The 17,805-nt window shown below is 47.1% G+C and overlaps 8 protein-coding genes across 8 annotated transcripts; 3 read left to right on the top strand and 5 right to left on the bottom strand.

Annotated features, from left to right (window-relative positions):
• Positions 1 to 59: 59 nt before the first annotated feature.
• On the bottom strand, positions 60 to 2,150 carry LACBIDRAFT_309139 (glycoside hydrolase family 71 protein; the record flags this gene model as incomplete). Its single annotated transcript, XM_001875825.1, has 7 exons — positions 60 to 326; positions 385 to 536; positions 591 to 774; positions 825 to 1,157; positions 1,211 to 1,490; positions 1,545 to 1,604; positions 1,657 to 2,150. The coding sequence occupies 7 exons, from the start codon at positions 2,148 to 2,150 to the stop codon at positions 60 to 62; spliced, it is 1,770 nt and encodes a 589-aa protein (XP_001875860.1).
• A 238-nt stretch (positions 2,151 to 2,388) lies between these two features.
• Positions 2,389 to 3,899, top strand: LACBIDRAFT_309138 (uncharacterized protein; the record flags this gene model as incomplete). The annotated part of the gene is made up of 4 exons (XM_001876235.1): positions 2,389 to 2,626; positions 2,677 to 3,158; positions 3,211 to 3,616; positions 3,670 to 3,899. 4 exons carry the CDS (start codon positions 2,389 to 2,391, stop codon positions 3,897 to 3,899), a joined length of 1,356 nt encoding a protein of 451 aa, XP_001876270.1.
• Positions 3,900 to 5,130: 1,231 nt separating this feature from the next.
• On the bottom strand, positions 5,131 to 6,425 carry LACBIDRAFT_309137 (uncharacterized protein; the record flags this gene model as incomplete). The annotated part of the gene is made up of 3 exons (XM_001875824.1): positions 5,131 to 5,790; positions 5,845 to 5,979; positions 6,030 to 6,425. 3 exons carry the CDS (start codon positions 6,423 to 6,425, stop codon positions 5,131 to 5,133), a joined length of 1,191 nt encoding a protein of 396 aa, XP_001875859.1.
• Positions 6,426 to 6,529: 104 nt separating this feature from the next.
• Positions 6,530 to 7,264, top strand: LACBIDRAFT_309136 (uncharacterized protein). The gene is made up of 4 exons (XM_001876234.1): positions 6,530 to 6,620; positions 6,670 to 6,814; positions 6,876 to 6,974; positions 7,024 to 7,264. Exons 1-4 carry the CDS (start codon positions 6,536 to 6,538, stop codon positions 7,232 to 7,234), a joined length of 540 nt encoding a protein of 179 aa, XP_001876269.1. The 5' UTR covers positions 6,530 to 6,535; the 3' UTR covers positions 7,235 to 7,264.
• Positions 7,265 to 7,390: 126 nt separating this feature from the next.
• LACBIDRAFT_148745 (uncharacterized protein) lies at positions 7,391 to 8,129 on the bottom strand (the record flags this gene model as incomplete). The annotated part of the gene is made up of 7 exons (XM_001875823.1): positions 7,391 to 7,418; positions 7,476 to 7,561; positions 7,614 to 7,726; positions 7,780 to 7,855; positions 7,913 to 7,995; positions 8,047 to 8,059; positions 8,109 to 8,129. Coding segments are annotated over 7 exons (420 nt in total), but the record flags the coding sequence as incomplete, so codon positions are not given.
• Positions 8,130 to 8,255: 126 nt separating this feature from the next.
• On the top strand, positions 8,256 to 9,444 carry ZIP-E (ZIP-like iron-zinc transporter; the record flags this gene model as incomplete). Its single annotated transcript, XM_001876233.1, has 5 exons — positions 8,256 to 8,343; positions 8,396 to 8,471; positions 8,520 to 8,935; positions 8,993 to 9,177; positions 9,289 to 9,444. 5 exons carry the CDS (start codon positions 8,256 to 8,258, stop codon positions 9,442 to 9,444), a joined length of 921 nt encoding a protein of 306 aa, XP_001876268.1.
• A 124-nt stretch (positions 9,445 to 9,568) lies between these two features.
• On the bottom strand, positions 9,569 to 12,204 carry LACBIDRAFT_322941 (uncharacterized protein; the record flags this gene model as incomplete). Its single annotated transcript, XM_001875822.1, has 9 exons — positions 9,569 to 10,463; positions 10,515 to 10,854; positions 10,911 to 11,231; positions 11,285 to 11,323; positions 11,441 to 11,506; positions 11,602 to 11,631; positions 11,690 to 11,743; positions 11,801 to 11,975; positions 12,031 to 12,204. 9 exons carry the CDS (start codon positions 12,202 to 12,204, stop codon positions 9,569 to 9,571), a joined length of 2,094 nt encoding a protein of 697 aa, XP_001875857.1.
• Positions 12,205 to 13,436: 1,232 nt separating this feature from the next.
• On the bottom strand, positions 13,437 to 13,626 carry LACBIDRAFT_309132 (uncharacterized protein; the record flags this gene model as incomplete). Its single annotated transcript, XM_001875821.1, has 1 exon — positions 13,437 to 13,626. The coding sequence occupies exon 1, from the start codon at positions 13,611 to 13,613 to the stop codon at positions 13,437 to 13,439; it is 177 nt and encodes a 58-aa protein (XP_001875856.1). The 5' UTR covers positions 13,614 to 13,626.
• Between the last annotated feature and the right edge of the window lie 4,179 nt (positions 13,627 to 17,805).

The following is a 17,805-nucleotide window of genomic DNA, read 5'->3' as shown; positions in this document are numbered from 1 at the left end:
AACGAAGCTACAGCGTGGATGCGTAAAAATACAGTGAAATTTTAATTCACGACGACGAATCAATCGGCAGTCGCACTTGCAACGAAAGCGTTAAAGTTGTATGTTTTGGGGCTACCCTGGAAAGTAAACCCTGTGGGGTTGAGCTCAACCACCGTTTGCCCATTGCGGGTGATGGTTCCCTTCATCGTACCCCCAGCAGAAATCGGCATCGTCAATTTAGTTAAGCCCGCTGGAACGTTGACCGTCGTAGAGGTGGTTGGGGATGTAGCCAGTGTCACGGATGAGGGCGCGGTCGTCAATACCACGGCCCAGATGGCGTCTTGTGGCTATCGAGTGAAGTTTCAGCCTTGTATTTACAACGAAACAATTCACGGAAGAACTCACGAGTTGGAAGTTATCAGGTTGTCCTACGGGGTCTGGAGCCTGCGCTGAGCTGGAATGAGGGCGGGACCACATGTAAATCTGGTCTTTTTCGATGGCGGGGTAGCTTCCTGTCTTGAAAGCAGTGGCGTAGTATTGTGTAAGTCCAAGCCAAGCTTTGAGAGTGTTTAATTGCATGGTCTTACGAAAAATGACAAAGAAAAACACACCAGTGTGGTTCATCCCATCCGTCCAGGCTTGGCTGTTTGGCTGGCTCCCCTTGATTGGGCCAACATAGTGCGACTCGCCATAGTCGTTCCAGGTCAAAACTTCAACGACATCAACTGTGTCTCGAGTCTCAACAAGAGACTCCCAGCGCTTGGAGTAAAGATGCTGGTCCGACAGGAAGATGAACTATAATACCAGATTAGCCATTGGCACGAAACGAAGCAAAATTTGTGTACATTTTTGTTGAAAGAATCCTTGCCGTAGTGGGTGAAGAACCATGGCGAGACGGCAGCCATGTAAAGCGGGCTTGACGGGTCGGTGTCGCGGGTTCCAAGATTAGCAGGGAGTTTGGAGAGTGCAGCTAGATGCTGCTCGTCGGTTGTAGTGGCGCCAATGAATTGGCTGACGGCAAGTTGCAGTCTGTTAAGACCAGCCGTTGCCAGCGAGCCAGCAGTATTTATGACGCTGCCGAGTATGCCTCCCGCACCACTTGTCGTGTTGGCCGGCAGTGAATTCGCTAGGTTTTGGGCAAAAGACGTGGTTACTTGAATAGGCCAGCCAGAGTTCCACTATATTTGGTACATTAATAGACGGAAGAGAGGGAAAGGTGAATGATAAATACGTTGAAATCACCATCCATAACGTCAGCGAAATTACCGAACGTGGCTGGGTCGATGAAGAACGCTGGGACAAAGTAGATCTGGCCTTGAAGGTCAGGGCTTCTCGTAAACTGTGTTTTCCATCCGTCTGCGACGCTGCCTTGACCGAATTGACATGTTTCACCAGCGAATGTGGATACGAAGGCACGGCCTTTGTATTGGAATTGGTTGGGGTGCGTTATATGTGCCTTGACGAGGTTCCGGAGGGCCTGAGCATCAGCGGGAGAACCGCATGGTAACACTCTGAAAGGAACTTTTGTCAAAGGGGGTGTGAACGGATGATGGAAAAGTACGTACGACATGTCAAGCGATAAGAAGAGCTTGAAATCGAGGCCAGATTGAAGGGCTGCTTGATACCTGCAGGACGATAAATTACAAACTATGTTTGTACCATAATAACGCAACGTACGCATCAGCAACGCGCGCAGGCTCCCAGTCGTCGCTGCCCATATTCAATGCGAAGCCATCAATGCCGGAAGCGTGCGCCAAAGCGATATCGTCTGCCCAGTCTTGAATTGTGTAGGGAAAGGTATTGCCGATCATATGATGAGCAACGACGTATTTCTGCGCACCGCTATTGTCTGCAGGCGGTTGGGATGGCTGGGGGGTAGAGTCGATCGAAATGGACGGAGAAGGGGCAGACGAGGGGGATGGTGCTGCACTTGAGCTATTTGTATTGGTTGTCGTTATCAAAGGTTGAGGAGTAGCGGTGCCGGCCGTGGCAAGAGTTGTCGTGGACGTGTTAGTAACTTGTCTTGGGAGAAATCTAGCATGTCTACGATGCATAGATAGATGGCCTCGTTGGTGGGGAAGCGACGAGATCCTGATTCGTCGAAGAGGTATGGTGGATGCGTTAGCGAGAGTGAGCACGAAAGCGAAGAGAAGGACAGTGGTGAGTTGCATCGTGAATAAATGAAAGATAGGCGCAGCCTAAGAAAAAGTGAAAACACGAAGAAGTAACCATTATTGAAAGATTATAACAGATGAAACAACAATAAGTAATCGGAAAAATAACGCTTACCGTTGACAACGTTGACAGCCATTGACCATGACATCACCGCAAGTACAATGGGACAATGGGCGGCTTGTTTGGCTATCAATTCACAACCAAACAACGCGTCGTCAACGGCTTCAATCTGCCATGTTGACTGGAAATGATACACTTCGCCTCATCCCTCACCCAAAAGCTGTGAATCAAGCTATTTCAACAAAAAATTTAGACGCAGGGTCGCTGATCCTCTCGACGCCTTCCATCGCCGCCGTTCTTCTCGCAACACAAAAGAGTCGTCGGTGCGACGCGTGCTTTCGTTTACCAGCAGATGGTACTTCGCTGAGACGCTGTACTGGATGTGGTTCCTACTGGTATTGCGACGTAGATTGTCTGGAATTCCCATCTTCTTTTCGATTCATTGCTCACCTGATCCTACAGGTCAAACTAAGCAATGGCACGCCCATCATAAGCGGATATGCAAAAACTACACAAAGTTCACCGCGTCTCCAGCCTTTCAATCTCTCCAAGTCCACGAAAAAACCGATTCCTTGCTACTGTCTCACCTCTTGGCTCATCTGTCGCTCTTGCCGACGCCATACGCGCCCGAGGACTCTTCCCCATTGTCTATCTTGTTGTCCCTGCTTCCTTCCCCTGTGCCTGACGTGTCTATTCCTCCCGTTTGTCCCATCTCTCCAGCACCATTGCCAGACCTAGTGAGGATCTTGTATACTCGGTTCGGGAATAATAACTTTGCCATTCATTCTCATTTGACGACGATTGGACATGGCGTCTTCCCTCTTGCGAGCCGCTTATTCAATCATTCCTGTGTCCCTAATGCTGCAGCACGGTACTCGCTATCTCCCTCACACGGCGTTGGGATGGAAGTAGTAGCAATCCGTGATATACCTTCTGGCGAACAGGTAACACATTCAACTGTTCCACAACCGCACTTTCTGAACACATATTCGCCAGATATGTATACCATACCTTGACCCCGCAATGACACAATCGAGACACCAGATATTTGAACTTACCTATGGCTTCCGATGCGATTGTTCTTCTTGCCTATATATCAGGTCGCTGGGCACCTTGCCCGAGCTTCCAACAGAACCAACTGAGCTCGACGACTTGGGACGACAATTACGTGAATTCGTCGGAATCAAGGACGCCCTGCTTCTAGCACCGACTCTCCCAACCAAGTCTCTTGAATCAACCCCAAGCTCCCTTCATGCAGTCTTTCACGAAGCATACATGAGCAGTCTCTCGGAGACCTTCAGCAGATGTTCTCATGACGGTGAATACGACATAGCCCTCGACACCGGCATCACGCTCTTAGCTCTCTACATCCTCATCTACCCTTCAAATTACCCTCAAATCGGTTCGAACCCGTTTTTTTCTTACGCCATCATGCCTAATATCACTCAACTACAGGGATGCATCTACTAGAGCTAGCAAAAACCCAGTCGAACGCTGGTATCGTGTCACCAAACCTCAGCACTGCGGAAAAACGGAGTAGAGTCAGAGAACAAACGCGGGTTTACCTGTCTTTGGCATGCTTCATCTTGCAGATATATGGTCCGGAAGGAGATGATGTTGGACCGTTGCAAGAAATCAAGATACTTGAGGATCTGCTAATTGAAGAGGTCGCCGTCGACACGTGATGTTATACATGGTTCCCAAGTCGAGTTTCCGTTCTTATGTCCGCAGTGCGCACTAAGGCATCCTCGTTTGAAAAGCCTTATGATTGAACCGGTTGTTCCTCATTGGGACCGCTCCGGAATATACTTGATTTGAAGCTGGAAGCTCTCAGGCCCTGTGTGTTATCTATGATCCGTGAGCACATGCTCTCTCTCATGTGCTCGGAGAATGAAGGCGCGTTTGTTTGTGGTAGCAAGTCCGGGAGCTAGCGCTCAATTGTTGATTCCTGGGTGTTGGCGGAGGTAGATCTGTAGCGGTCCCGAATAATGAGGAACTGCAGCGTCTAGGGATCCAGCACACAGTACACTCAGTCTGGTGATAGTCTCATGACCGTCCTGATCATAAATAGGCCTCTTGCCGCTCAATTCAGAGCGGGTGGATCTAATTTTACAAATTGAGCACCCTCCGCTATTCACCTCGGGTTGACCATGGCGGAGAGAGCCGATATCTCCTCAATAAAAGAGATTCATACATTTCAGATGATTGAACCGCTGTAGCACTCAACCATGCAGCGACAACTACGAGTATCCTCCTCGGGCGGCGTCTTCAAATTGGCCATCCAAACCTTGCTTTGCGCAAAACATGTCACCTCCCTTCGGCTCTGCCTCCTCCTTGCAGCAGCGCTTCACGCATGGAGAGGCGATTACAAAAAGCGACTCAAAGTCGAGAAGAGGGAAAAACCATCTTGAAGAGATCCGTTGCTGATAGTTCTGTCTCCAACCTGAGCGTCGCGCGTCCAATTCTTTTCAAGTATGTTGAAAGAATGTCGACGTCGATGTTGTCTAATGAAACGCCCCTCAGTTGAGTCCAAGAACTTTAAATTCATCAGTTGCATTTCGCAACAGCCACAGAACTTCGGTGGTGTTCCTAAAGGATGCTGCGACAATAAGAATCACCGGAATCACCTCTTCATTCGCGTCATGGGTAAGATTGGTCGATGGGGGAGATGATGGGCACGGATTTTGGATCAAGAATTTTGTTACCCATAATGGACTGAGCTTGGTAAGAGGGGCATTTTGATTCATACGTATGGTTGTATTGTGATTCAAAATGACAAAGTGATTTATATCCATTATAGCAGAGGATATCAGGGTGTGATGTGATCGAGAAGCAACCTGCAACGCCATACAAATTTAGCAAAATTGAATGGACAGGATATTCGAAAGGACGGCGGTTCACAAATACCCTTGCCCTTCACTGTTCAGTAGAGTCTGCCGCAGGGGTGATGGAAAACTGCGAAGAACTCGAGGTGTTCAAAGTCCCAACGTCCGTCGAAACAACGTCGAGACCGAGGCTGTCCCTAACTTCCAGAACAACCTTCCTCAACTCTTCCTCGCCGTTCTCCGTTACAAACTTCAGCACGCCTTCCTCGCCACCTAGTCGCTGCCGAACAGCGTCCATGATCGCTTTGACGCCCTTCCACCGCTCACCCATCTCAGCCCACTCCCGCACACGAGAACCCGAGAAAACTTCCTTCAGACGCTGCCTGTCATTCCTTGCCCGTGCGAGTGCCTCGAACTCCTCTTTCTTCTGGAAAAAAGCCAGGGCTTCCGATCGGATTTTCTCTTGTCTTTCCTCACGGCTACCATGCTCCGATGGTTTTGTTTGAGTGTTAGCTTGCACCCATTGAACAAACTCTGCATACATTTTGCGGTCTGCTTTGACTTTTGATATCCCCGCGCCTTCAGTACGAAATTGATGAGGCGTAAAGCCTTTCATCAATGCAACCCATTCAAAGATCTCCACTTTGGTTTTGAAACCTGCGTTGTAGACTTCCATTGGAAGTCCCAAAAATTGGGTGATTTCCGAGAACGACTCGCTCAATGGAAAGGGTGGGTTGGGAGGATCAGGAATCTATGGGTCCACTCAGTCCTCGATTTGTTGAATTTATAACTTATGACAACTGACCTTTAATCCCTTTACTCCGAGTGCGAGACCATTATTCCTGCCAACAAGGCCCAAGATCATACCGAGATCACCATAGGAGTGAAAAAATATAACCCTGTCCCATTCCGCCTTGTCAGTGCAGACATGAACATCGACCTAGTACTTTGGTGAAGGTCGTGCTTCACAGATTCAAGTGACCTGCATACCTGGTAAAAGATTTTCCCATCGTCAGCCAACCGACGACTGTCCTCTTCTTCCTGAGCATGTCCATGGGAACCCCACTCGCCCAGCTCAACGGGTACGGCATAGTTGGATGTTCTATTGCCTTCCATTGGATTGACAAAGGTGGCCCCAATGACACTTTGGATTGTTTGATGAGGTATATCCACGGCTTCATTAGATGTTGAAGCTTTTGGACAAGCTACTAGAAAGTCAAGATCGCCATAGTTTGCTTTTTCTGGAGCTTCCATAGGTACCCCTACCCAGCTATATAGGTTCACGAGGGCAGGGAAAAGACGTGCTTTAAGTGCGCGATAGACCTTTGGTGGTATACGGGGAAAGGCATTGGCTGCAAGAACGGCGTTGAAGGCGTTTCCACCCATAATTGTGGTACAGTCTTGAAATGACTCGAAATTGCAAGGGACATTTGGACTGAGTAGATGGGCGTCAAAGGAGAACTTGAGGATTTCCCACGCCGTCTTGCACTCAAACCATGTCAAAGTACGCACCTCACCGTCGTTCCACAAACCAGCCAAGGGCAACGTCTTCCACCATATGCCAGAAGTGCCTCGGACGAGGTGATACCGCACACATATTCTTCAACATCTCCTCCTGATCATTTGCTAGGTCATTTCATCTACGAATGCAAGGAATCTCGTCCTTATGTCTCCCGACCTTCTCGCACACAACAACTCGAGAACCCACGTTTGCTTGCAAAACTAAAAGCTGATGGAAAACCCTCTGTACAAGTTCCAGAAGAATTCAAGAAAAAGTGGGTTGGGAACGAGTGCCAAGCCTTTCTCTTGGATGTATTCTGATACCAATTTATTCAGAACCGGTACTGCCAATATGATCCTCGAGGCAAAAGAGAAGGAGCGATCGAAAGATGAGAAGGGGAAGGAGAAGGAGCGTCCACGAAAGAAGGCAAAGAGGTACGTTGCAACGACCTCCTTCAATTTACCTTTTGTGAACGAAATTCAGGTCGTCCTCATCGTCGGGATCCGACTCCGACTCTGACTCGGGCTCGTCGAATTCTGATTCAAGCTCAAGTCGTAGTTCTGGTTCGGACTCTGGCTCATCTTCGGGTTCTTCGTCAGGGTCCTCGAGGTCAAGGAAACGATCTCGAAAAAGACGCGTTGCGAGGAGGGGTCCAAGTCCCTCGAGTCGTGACGGCCATTCAGACGACGATTGATATTATACACGGATATCCTGGGCCCATTTGTTGCGTTTAATACATGAGATCACTCACATTGTGTGACGGAAACACCCTCGCATGGAACGAAAGCAAATGGTTAGGTATATAGTAGGACATTCATTCTCAACATGTAAAACCTGTGGCCGTAGCCCTTGTGTTCATGATGAGCGCTACAATCAACCTGTCCGCAGTTAGAGTTAAACGGTTGAGAGGGGCAGAATTGCGCAGCAGCACTCACCCATACAGACCCAGAACCTCGGCAAAGATGAGAATGAGAACCATCGCTACGAAGACTTTTGATTCGTGTACATATGCGCGCACGCACTGACAATTTTGATTAGATATAGGACTCAAATTTGGATGCTGTGGAACTCACCGAGTCGCCCACCAGACCAATCGCATAGCCTGCTGCCATTCCCGTGCAGCCACATGCAAGACCTGCTCCCAGGTGTATGAAGCCAGCAAACAATGAGTAGTCCGTCGGTTTCACTAGAGAGCCAATAGATTAGTTTAAGAATGTATGCAATGAAAGGCATACGAACGTGAACCAGCGATGAGTACAGACACGACGAGGCCATAAACGGCAATTATACCAGACATGACGACAGGTATGAGGGACTCGAGATGGATAGGTTAACACTATGACGCGTTTTTCCAAGTAGGCAAATAGGACACCTTCATGATGAGCTCTGGTTTAAACGTCCCAAGACCTGCGATCCCGATTCCCGCTTTTGACGTCCCAAACGCAGCGCCAACAGCTGATTCAGAATTCAGCAAGAAACATGGTATGGAAACTTTGCCCGACGTACTGCTGAACACCATCTGAGAAAGAGGTCAGAATATCCCCTGCAAGTGAATCCGCAAAACTCACCGCCGAAGCGACTCCAGCGAATCCAAAGAAGGGCGCAAAGGGCGGACAGAGTGACATGGGAGGAGGAAGAGAGGAAAAACGGTACACGTGACGGACCATGCATAACTTTGACCTCACACTTGAGTATTGCCTGAACAGTAGGCCACTATGCTTCTACAGCTCGTCGTGATGTCCGCCCTGCTTGGGGCGTGTTCGTTTGGTGCTGGAATGCTTCCCTTGTCCTTTGTCTTTGCCAGTTGGTGCTCAAGCTTTTCCTCATCACACGCAGACCTCACCCCTTTTATCAGAAAACCAGGTTGATCGTCTCGCCGCCCTTGGAACGGGTCTCCTCTTAGGAGCTGCGCTGGGTGTTATCATTCCAGAGTAAGTATCCTTCTACTTTTCCCGCCAGCGTACGCCTGATCGTACTAGAGGGATGGAAACGATAGTCGCCGCTCATCCAAACCAGCCTTTTCCAATCTCACAAGTAGCTTTATCTCTTCTCGTGGGTTTCACGCTCATGCTCATAATTGAACAACTCGTAACGCCAAATGCACACACCCACGACGCGTCAAGCGACCTCATCATGCGCCCCAAAAATACCCCGCTCACCTTGGAATTTGACGCTGACTTGGGAGATCTTGAGAGCAGCCAGGGATCCTCAGTACTACCCCAATCTCTTGAAACCGGGAGCGGAAGAGAACGCGCCTTCCCGCTGACACTTGGCTTGGTCATACACAGCCTTGCAGACGGTATAGCATTAGGTGCCGCCAACCTAGCCAAGACAACGCCAGGAACGGCAAACACGGTGTCGTTCATCGTATTCCTTGCTTTGCTGCTTCATAAAGGTACGCCTAGCTCCGAATTGTCCATATGAATATGTCAAGGCTTATGTGATCGCTTAGCACCCACATCGCTCGCACTCACAACTTCCCTCATCGCTACAAATTTGCCACGGCCTGATTGCAAAAAGCATCTTGCCGTCTTCAGTGCATCAACGCCCCTAAGCGCCATCGCGTCGTACCTTTTGTTCTCCCTGCTTGGCGACGGCGATGGTGGCGGTTTGACAGGCGTTGCTCTCTTGTTGTCGGTGTGTACATTATCATGCGTGTTCTCTCTCCCGAATGACCACTATGTCATCATTTTCACTTACATTTCCATTTCAATGATTTCATATTCACTAATGTTCATTGTCGATCAGGGTGGCACGTTTCTTTATGTTGCAACTGTGCTGCAACCTATTTCGCATCACTCGGCTACTGCAGCGGACATAAAACCTTTGACAAGAGTCTTGCATATCACGGCAGGGATATTTATTCCTTATGGTTTGAGCACGTTCCTTGGGCGTGGTCATTGACCTTGTGTAGTTGATAATAATGAAAGTCTCTCTGAAATCTCGTGACTGGGCAAGTGCATCGGTAACATAAACTGTAGAAGACAAGTACTTGTCCAACTCCTAATTCTCGGTATGAAAGTAACGGTCAGACCCTTGACATTGAAAAGCGAGCTGTGTACAACCCAATGTCCTGAACATCACCAGGACAAGAGAACACGTCAAGTTCATCTGGTATGACAAACACGAAACGCCAGTGTTGTCGTGGAGGTAGTCCAGTGCAGGATTCAAAAAATTCATAAATGCCAGTCTTGATGTCATGTTTTTGGCTGCCAGTGCACTGAAAAATGTTGAGATAGCCTCCATGGAGTATAAAGGAGTCGAGAGCAACTTGTTGGCCGCTTCGGGGCAAATAGAAGACGTCCGGTTGAACACTTTGTAAAGTGTCATCGTAGACGATATGTGTGCCGACATCAAACTGGAGGTGAAAGTTTTGCTCTGCCAATCCATGAAGGGTGGCAGCCTGAGGTTGTTGGGTGCCGAAGGAACCATACCAGCGGGAATTGGCGCGTTTCGCCCGAACCATCGGCTCAGCATTCAGATCAATACGCGTTTTGAAACGTCGATGGACGAAAACTTCAAATATCGGCCCAGTCATTCCCCGAGCATCCCCAAACTTCGAAAAGTTGTGCCACATTTCCAGCAGCTGATCATCACTGAACTCCTCAAGCCTCTGGACAACTTCTTGCTTAACATTGACCGAGATGAAGTTAGTTGAAGCGGTCCCGCCATCCAGTGTAGATCCTCGCTTGCGTCGAATCAGGCAGATTTTATGCGAGAGGTGATCAAGTGACAATCTGCCACTTGCTGTAAAAAGCTGTCTGAGATGATGGGGACTGCTGTTGCGGATTGCGATGAGACGGTCAGTGACGTGGCGTTCAATTTCACCCGGAGTCAACTCGAAGCAGAAGCGTGCCGTTGGGCCTAAGGAATCGTACTTCTCTAACGCGTCGTCTAGCGATTGATTTGAATATAGGACAGAGCTGTGTTGGGGAAGGCTCAGCACGAGTGGGTCATGAAAGGGACATACTCACGCCTTCGTGATCTCCGCCTTCGTCCAAGCGTTCATTACCAGGTGATGGCAGGTCCAAGACTGCGAAATCCCTGCCCAGCGTTCTGGCGTAGGGGAGGTGATATAGATGGGGAAAACACCGGGCGGGAAGGGGACCATATCGGTTGGAATCCCAGAGGGTGATTGAACGGAATCAATGATGGTCCATATAGGGGGGCTAAATTTGCTGAAGGTGAATGTGGGAGGGACGAGGAGGACCCCTTGAGAACAGAAGAGATAGATCACGGATCGTTGATACCACATAATTGCAGACTTTTCCCCAAGACGTCGACGTAGGATGTAGTAGGCCCAGAACATTTTGCCTGAGAACAAAAAGACTATCAAGAAAAGCTTCTCATATTGATAACAGACTACCGACCGATTCCGGGCTGGCCGGTGACAACAACAGCAGACGGACGATATACCTTGCCCTCCACGGACATGACTTCGGTCCAATTATACATTCTGAGGTATTCAGCACGAATAAAAACTGGCGTCCACGGGGTGTGAATGATTGGGAGCGGCGTCGCGGGAAGGAGATCGTCGCCATTATCTCCGTCGTCGTCCTCTATATCGTTAGGATGATGGACCATATTCTGGAGAGAAAGGTGCTCCGGGGGTAGAGGGTTGCCCCAATACATCTTATGGAAATGCAACACCGAATCCGTTGGTGTGCCATCGTAGGTCAGATGTTTAAAGCCTGAAAACATTATTCAAGGAAATGAAGTAAAGAGCAACGTAGAAGCCATATACCAAATTGGGCAAAAGGGTCATCATTCACAATTGGACCATCTGCAGATAAATATCAGTGTCATGATGCACATAGGGATGAGAAGTTATTCAAAGGAGAGACGGCAATGACTCAGATGAGAATGGAAGACATAAGGCTGAAACACAACGCCCACTCACCCGCTTTATGTCTTTTACCCCCCTCTTCATAGGAACCAACATCATCGAGGGTACGCTTGTGGGCAGCTACGAGTGCGAATGTGTGGGAGCAAAGATAGGAGACAAAGACAGGGGGGGTTGGTCGGTTAAAACGAGGGAAGAGCCGGAGATAGGTGACTCACCGGCAGGAAAAGTTTCACCAGTTGACGAAGCTAAATGGCAAGTTGATGAGCAGAACAGGGGTATGACTAATACGATAATATGGCTTACCGCTAGCAGACATGGACATGTTAGACGTGACGGACGTACTTGGAGAGACTGTGGCTGTGAAATTGTGGCGAGTCGGTGCCGCCTGATACACAGACAAACGCTGACACTCACGGGAACGCACATGCTGCACTAGAATGTGGAGACACAACTTAGAAGGTTGGTCTGGAAAGATATCACCTATCCTAGCGAGCGAGTCCAATTTGACAGCAATGAGGGAGAGACGCCCTTGTGAGGAAACACGATCACCAAGGCTTTCTTCAGGTGCTATGGATTCCTGTTTCTTCAGCTGCCAAGTTGTGAGTGAAATCCACTCCAGCCCGTTGTCCCAAGGTTCTCCTTACCTTCCAAACAAACAGATCTGAGACATCGGTGTCACGAAGAGCGCCGTTTTTACCCTTGTTATGAACCATTTCCTTCAAATCATAAACCAGTTTGTCCACAGGTATAGATACCATCATGAAGTTTGAAGCGCCGTACACGAGGCAAGATAACACACGAGTTGTGTCCTCAAGCATAGCGGTGAGGGAATTGTGGGTGGTTATGGTGGGACGGAAGTTTGAAACATCATGAGGTGTTTGTCACTTGTTGTGGTCTTGTTGTGGGGTCAAACATAGGACTAGCATGGTTTAGGTAATACCACGGAAATTTCCGTACTTTAGCTACCGGTAACATTCGGTACGAAACCGTAGGCTCCTAGAAGCATCGCTCTTGGCTTCACTCGCTGAATACTACAGTCGCGGACAAACAAAGTCAACAAAAAATATCAAAGTTTACCAAATTCTTCGAAAATAGTCTTAATCGACGCGGATTGATGAGACGATTCCAACAATACCAATTTCATCAAAATTTATCGAGCCGTTCCCTCATAAACTTCCAAATAAGGTTTTTAGGCCCTCAAAATTTGGCAGGACTGTGAGAATTGGTCTAAAAATCACGAAAAATAGTGCAATCGACTGCTTTTGATGAGAGGCAAATGATCCTGTAATATTGGAAGGTTCTGTCGAGCCGTTTTGGCTAAATAAATTTGAAAAGAATGACCTAAAATAGAAATTGATCGGTAATCAGGGCCCGCTCGGTGCCTTTCAGAGACCCTTAAGTCTTAGTTGAAGAGTGTTTTCCGGAATTACAGTGGCCAAGGGCACTGCTGCTGACACACAAATCATTTTCAGAAATTCAACACCATCGTGAGCCACTTTGAGGTAAATTTGGTCACCTAGGACCCTGAATTGGGGCTACATATTTCGAAAATTTTGACCAAAAATTTGGCAGAACACATCCGCTCATGGGAAAAACTTCAAAGGTGTGTTTTTCGACGTATTTTGACGAGCTGATCAAGATTCTGAAAAAATATTGCCGAAATATTGGCTGGGGGCCGAGATATCAAATTTGTTGTCTTTGTTTGTCCGCGACTGTAGTGGTATGTGGTAACACAGCTTGGGAAAAATCCGTGATGGGATTAGGTACAAACAAATAAGTACAATTATTTCACTTGATTTAAGGGAGTGAATGTTAAATTCGATAAATTACGCCCATCAGTGGATTCCATTTTCCGTGAGAAATTATCTTCTCTTTACCTTTCCTACCCTGATTTTGGTGCCTTGCCTCTCGCCTTCATCTCTTTCAAACCCCTCTCGCTGTGGCCAACCTCTCCAGGTGATGTGGGCAACACTATGCCACGTGGAGCTTGGCTCCCATCACATTCCCGCCTTCAAGAGGCCAAATGTTTGTGTGCTCGAGTAGGCTTTAATCAAGTGCAAACAACAATGCATTGGGACGGAAAATGATGCGCCGCGCACGTCACAACAAATCGGGAAGTGGGGGATTTACAAAGTATGTCCGAAAATTCAATGAGTGCAACGCCGTATGTAGTTTTGTAGGATGGAATGTCCTTTTTTGCCAGTGTTATATATGTACTACATGTCATGTAGATATCCTTAGCTACAACATTATGAGAATTACATGGAAAGGGCCTAATGATGAAACAGAAAGATTTATTAGCCGATGTGATATAGCAGGGGTTAGTTCCCTGAACCGAAAAACAGCAAAAGACCCTTAAATCAGGTGCAGGGATAGGCCAGCTCATGGAAATGCACTTTAAATTGAGCTGGTTGGCATCATGGGGCATTAAATCCACTAAATTGAACTCGATTTAAGCTAAATCCATCACACATAAGCACTTATGCCAACTTATGTGTGCTTTTCTGACTTATTTTCAGGTCCTTGCAGCAAACCACCTTCCAAAAATCTCCTTGAAGAGCAAAAAAAGCGGTAAACATGTAGCCACAGATGCATTAAAGATATCCTGCAAGTTTTGTATTTTTCCTGAGAATTCAACAGCATGTAGGCCCCAATCAAGGATGCGTCGTGAGGTCCATTTTGGACAAGGGCTGCATGTTTGCCCAGGAAAAGCCAGTACTGGGGAAAAAAATGCATTTTTGGGTATAATAAATACAAAATTGTGTACAATGAGCAAAATTTTGGGAGGGGATGAGGCAGTGGGATGAAGTGGCGGGGGAGGACGAAAGGAGGGAGAAGGACGCGATGCGCCAGGTCACGTGGTCATGTGCACCTTCCCCTTTTGGTTGCGATCCAGGAGATCCCGTTACATTGGCCCACATAAGTATAAGGTTGCAAGCAAAGTGAGAGAGCGGCTGCCACATTTTGGCACAGACTTCTCGGCCATCTTATTAATAGTCATCATTTTCATTTTATACCTGCCAATCAGGTGGTCACTACACATCATCATATGTGCTGGAGATATGGCCCCTTCAGAAGATATTTGACTTCTGAGATGACAGAAATGGACAGAAGTTGAGGTCGGTGATCATGTGCAGCAAAAATTCAATAAGCGACCATTTTGGTTCCAGATTAAAGTGTCGATTGCAGTCTATGAGGGTAAAGGTGTGATAGCATGTCACAGCTGCAATAGGGGCCAGAAAGACTAATGTTCTGGATACCTCTCCTAATAGCACTGGAAGATGGGACAGAGGCAGTCTTCTTCATGGTCACCCCATTAAACTTGCTTTGAGAGCAAAATGTCAATTTACTTGAAAAATTTACTTCAAGAATACTCAGTTTTGTGTTTGACAAAGCACACTGTATAAGTCAGTGGGCGGACTTTTGCAAAGAGTATAAGAATATTGGAGCTCTACATTACCTTCTGCCAGATTGCTTTCCATTTTATATTCCTAATTAACAGTGGGGTTGGGCTTATCATCTTATCTATTGACACATAGTGATCACCTGATTGGCAGGTAAAAATGAAAATGATGACTATTAATACGATGGCCAAGAAGTCTGTGCCAAAATGTGGCAGTCGCTCTCTTGCTTTGCTCGTGACCTTATACTTATTTGTTTGTACCTGATCCCATCACGGATTTTTCCCAAGCTGTGTTACCACTAGTATTCAGTGAGCGATGCTTCTAGGAGCCTGGGAATTTCCATAAATTCCACGGTTTTCCAGAACTGCTGAACCGCTAAATGAGTTTACAGCTAAACTCATATTGATAGACCCACTTTGTGAATATAGTGTTTAGCCGCTTTGTTTATGTTGGTGCCTGCACAAACAGGCTTTACCAAACTCAGAGCCTGCTTATTCCAGGAAAATGTGCAACTTCACTGGGCTTGAGACAGGCAGACATGGATACAAATTTGTATTTGATGTCAGCAATAAAGTGTCGATGGTTTCTGATGGTTTTGATAAAGGGAAACTAGCAGGATGCAAGTTGAACAAATATTTAAAGTTGAACTTCCTCAGATTTATGACCACATTTAGTTAGTTTTATTTGTTCATATAAACAAGGTGGCTGAGTGCTGCATTTGCAAAGTGGGTCTATCGATAGGCTCATGTCTTATGTCTGGAGGTGATCTTGAAAAGACACTTAGTTTTTCAAGTTGAGGGCTTGAACTCATGACTTCAGGCCTTTAGCCAATGTCATGTCTGCTACTGTACAACATAACCACTCCACTATACATCTGCTTATATTTTAGAACATTATTCTCAATATAGCTCATTATGATGCTGCTCTAGACAACATAAAATAACATTTCATTCCAAGTGCTAATTACACCCAAATTAATTTGCATAAATTCACATAAATTCTTGGATTCATGTATGTACAACTGGTAAAAGGGTAGGTAAATGGTTTGTCGAAATAGGCATACAACTAGCTATATTGTTTGCAATGGCGATGGTGGACAACAAAGTCAACGGGGACGTATGAGTGCAACCCTGTCGACCATCGATTATGCGTGTACATGTGGGCAGCTACGTTGTCGGTGATGGGAATGTGTGAATGAAGTTGCTGGGGATGCACCAATCATGTGTGTGCACATGGTTTGATGGGTGGAAACATACTTGGCAATGGGAATGTGATTGAGGGGCGAGGAATGTGCATCCACATCAACCACTGATTGTGCATGCATGCAGGTGGCTACGTTGTCAGTGATGGGAGTGTGATCAAAGGGGGGTGAACAAAGTTGATGGGGATGAATGTGTGTATGAAGTTGATGGGGATGAATGTGTGTACACACAATTTGATGGCAGCAATGTATTGGTGATGGGAATGTGATTGAGGGGTGAGGATGATGGTAGTATCTGCAGTGTTTGCAATAGGGATGGAGTCAAATGATTTTGGTGGTGGGCATGTGTGCATCGGATGCAAGGCACACATGCCAAGCGACAGGCACACGTCAAGTGGTGTGCTAGGTGGTGGCAAATAGGTAAGGTTGGTGTGGTTGGTGCATCTAATGGAGTGGGTGCTGTTACAAAGCCTGTAGAAATAAAAACAGATGAAAGAAGAGATGGATGCAAGAGAAGCACAGATTTGCTTTCCTTGGGTAGGCTACGCACCTGAAATGACCCTGCAGAGCCTTATTATCGTTCTGCTCATGCCTGCATGCCTGCCCAACCAATGTCAGACCGCTTTTCTGTGTCAAGATGTTGATGGATCGTGTTGATGTGATGAAATCTTGGTGGCAGTCGTCTCGGGGTCAGAAGTCAAGCTTGTAAGAGGAGTATGTGTAGGGAACATGAAAAGCAAGCAAAACTCAGGCGATATCCAGATACTGCCCATGCTTTGAGAGAGCATTGGAGACCAATGTTTGCTGTCTAACACTCTCAACGTCGATTATGTGTGACGTTACATGTGACAAATACCATACAGTGTATAACACATAGTGTGCCTTCAGGCGCAAAACCCAATACCCAATTTTCTTAACCATCCAAATGTCATTCATAATGCTATTACCATGCCAGGTGGTACAACATTTTTCATTGTTTGTCGCTAGTCACCAGGCCCTGTTTATCACAAGTCTTGGATGCAGTTCTTGTACTACTTAAGTTATCCTCCCTGCTCATCGCTGAACCGCTTTGCGGTTCGCTCCTTGCAGGTCGCCTTGTGGTTACAAAAACAACTGTATTTGAACCAAATTTAAACAAGAGAATCCCCAAGTCATACTTAAGCCTCTGAAGAAGCCGTCACTAGAACAAACAGATACAAAACATCCTCAAAAGCTGCCAACGAGAAGACGGAAAGAGCCGAGATGGGTCACGAGAGGACCAAACAAGACCAAAATTGAGAATTTTTTCCCTGGGTGAGACCGAGGGTGTGAGGGTTAACTGTGTCTATTATCGTGCAACCCGAAAGTCTGACGAGCTAAGGTGTGATGACCCATGCGAGGGTCAATCCAGAATCAAGAGCTGTCGGTCAAGGATATGTATTGATGTCCACGTCAACTGTGAAATCGATAATATCCGTCCTCGTCAAGTCAACCTTTCAGAGGATACCTTGAGCTCTTAACACACAGATCACGATCTGGTAAATCTTCAAAAGCGAACGGCATTCCTACCTCGATGAGATCATCAATGTCAGGGTACTCGGGTCCTGGTGTTTCCGCAATGGGTGTCTGTTGATCTCGTTCCTGTGCGGTCTGGAACGACAACGCTTCAGGGATGTCCAGTCCTTCTGGTAAGTCTGGCGTACCTGGAGTAAACACGTTCTGAGTACTCGTGTCGAGGACTGTTTCCTTCCCGCGAGGTGCGTTTGTTGTTCCGGATGCGGGTTTATTAGTAGAACCTGTGGACATTCCTGCTGATTGTGAGTTGTTAGTTTTCC

This window comes from Laccaria bicolor, genomic scaffold (assembly GCF_000143565.1).
Source record: "Laccaria bicolor S238N-H82 LACBIscaffold_3 genomic scaffold, whole genome shotgun sequence".
NCBI classification, from domain to species: domain Eukaryota; kingdom Fungi; phylum Basidiomycota; class Agaricomycetes; order Agaricales; family Hydnangiaceae; genus Laccaria; species Laccaria bicolor.
Note: the sequence above shows the minus strand (reverse complement) of the source record. Positions and strands in the feature narration are given on the sequence as shown.

Excerpts from the sequence above, each read along its gene's own strand:
- LACBIDRAFT_309136 (XM_001876234.1), top strand. The coding sequence starts at position 6,536 with ATGTCAAAGTACGCACCTCACCGTCGTTCCACAAACCAGCCAAGGGCA. Across the intron at positions 6,815-6,875 it reads CCAGAAGAATTCAAGAAAAA|AACCGGTACTGCCAATATGA; the intron begins GTGGGTTGGGAA and ends CAATTTATTCAG. Across the intron at positions 6,975-7,023 it reads CCACGAAAGAAGGCAAAGAG|GTCGTCCTCATCGTCGGGAT; the intron begins GTACGTTGCAAC and ends AACGAAATTCAG.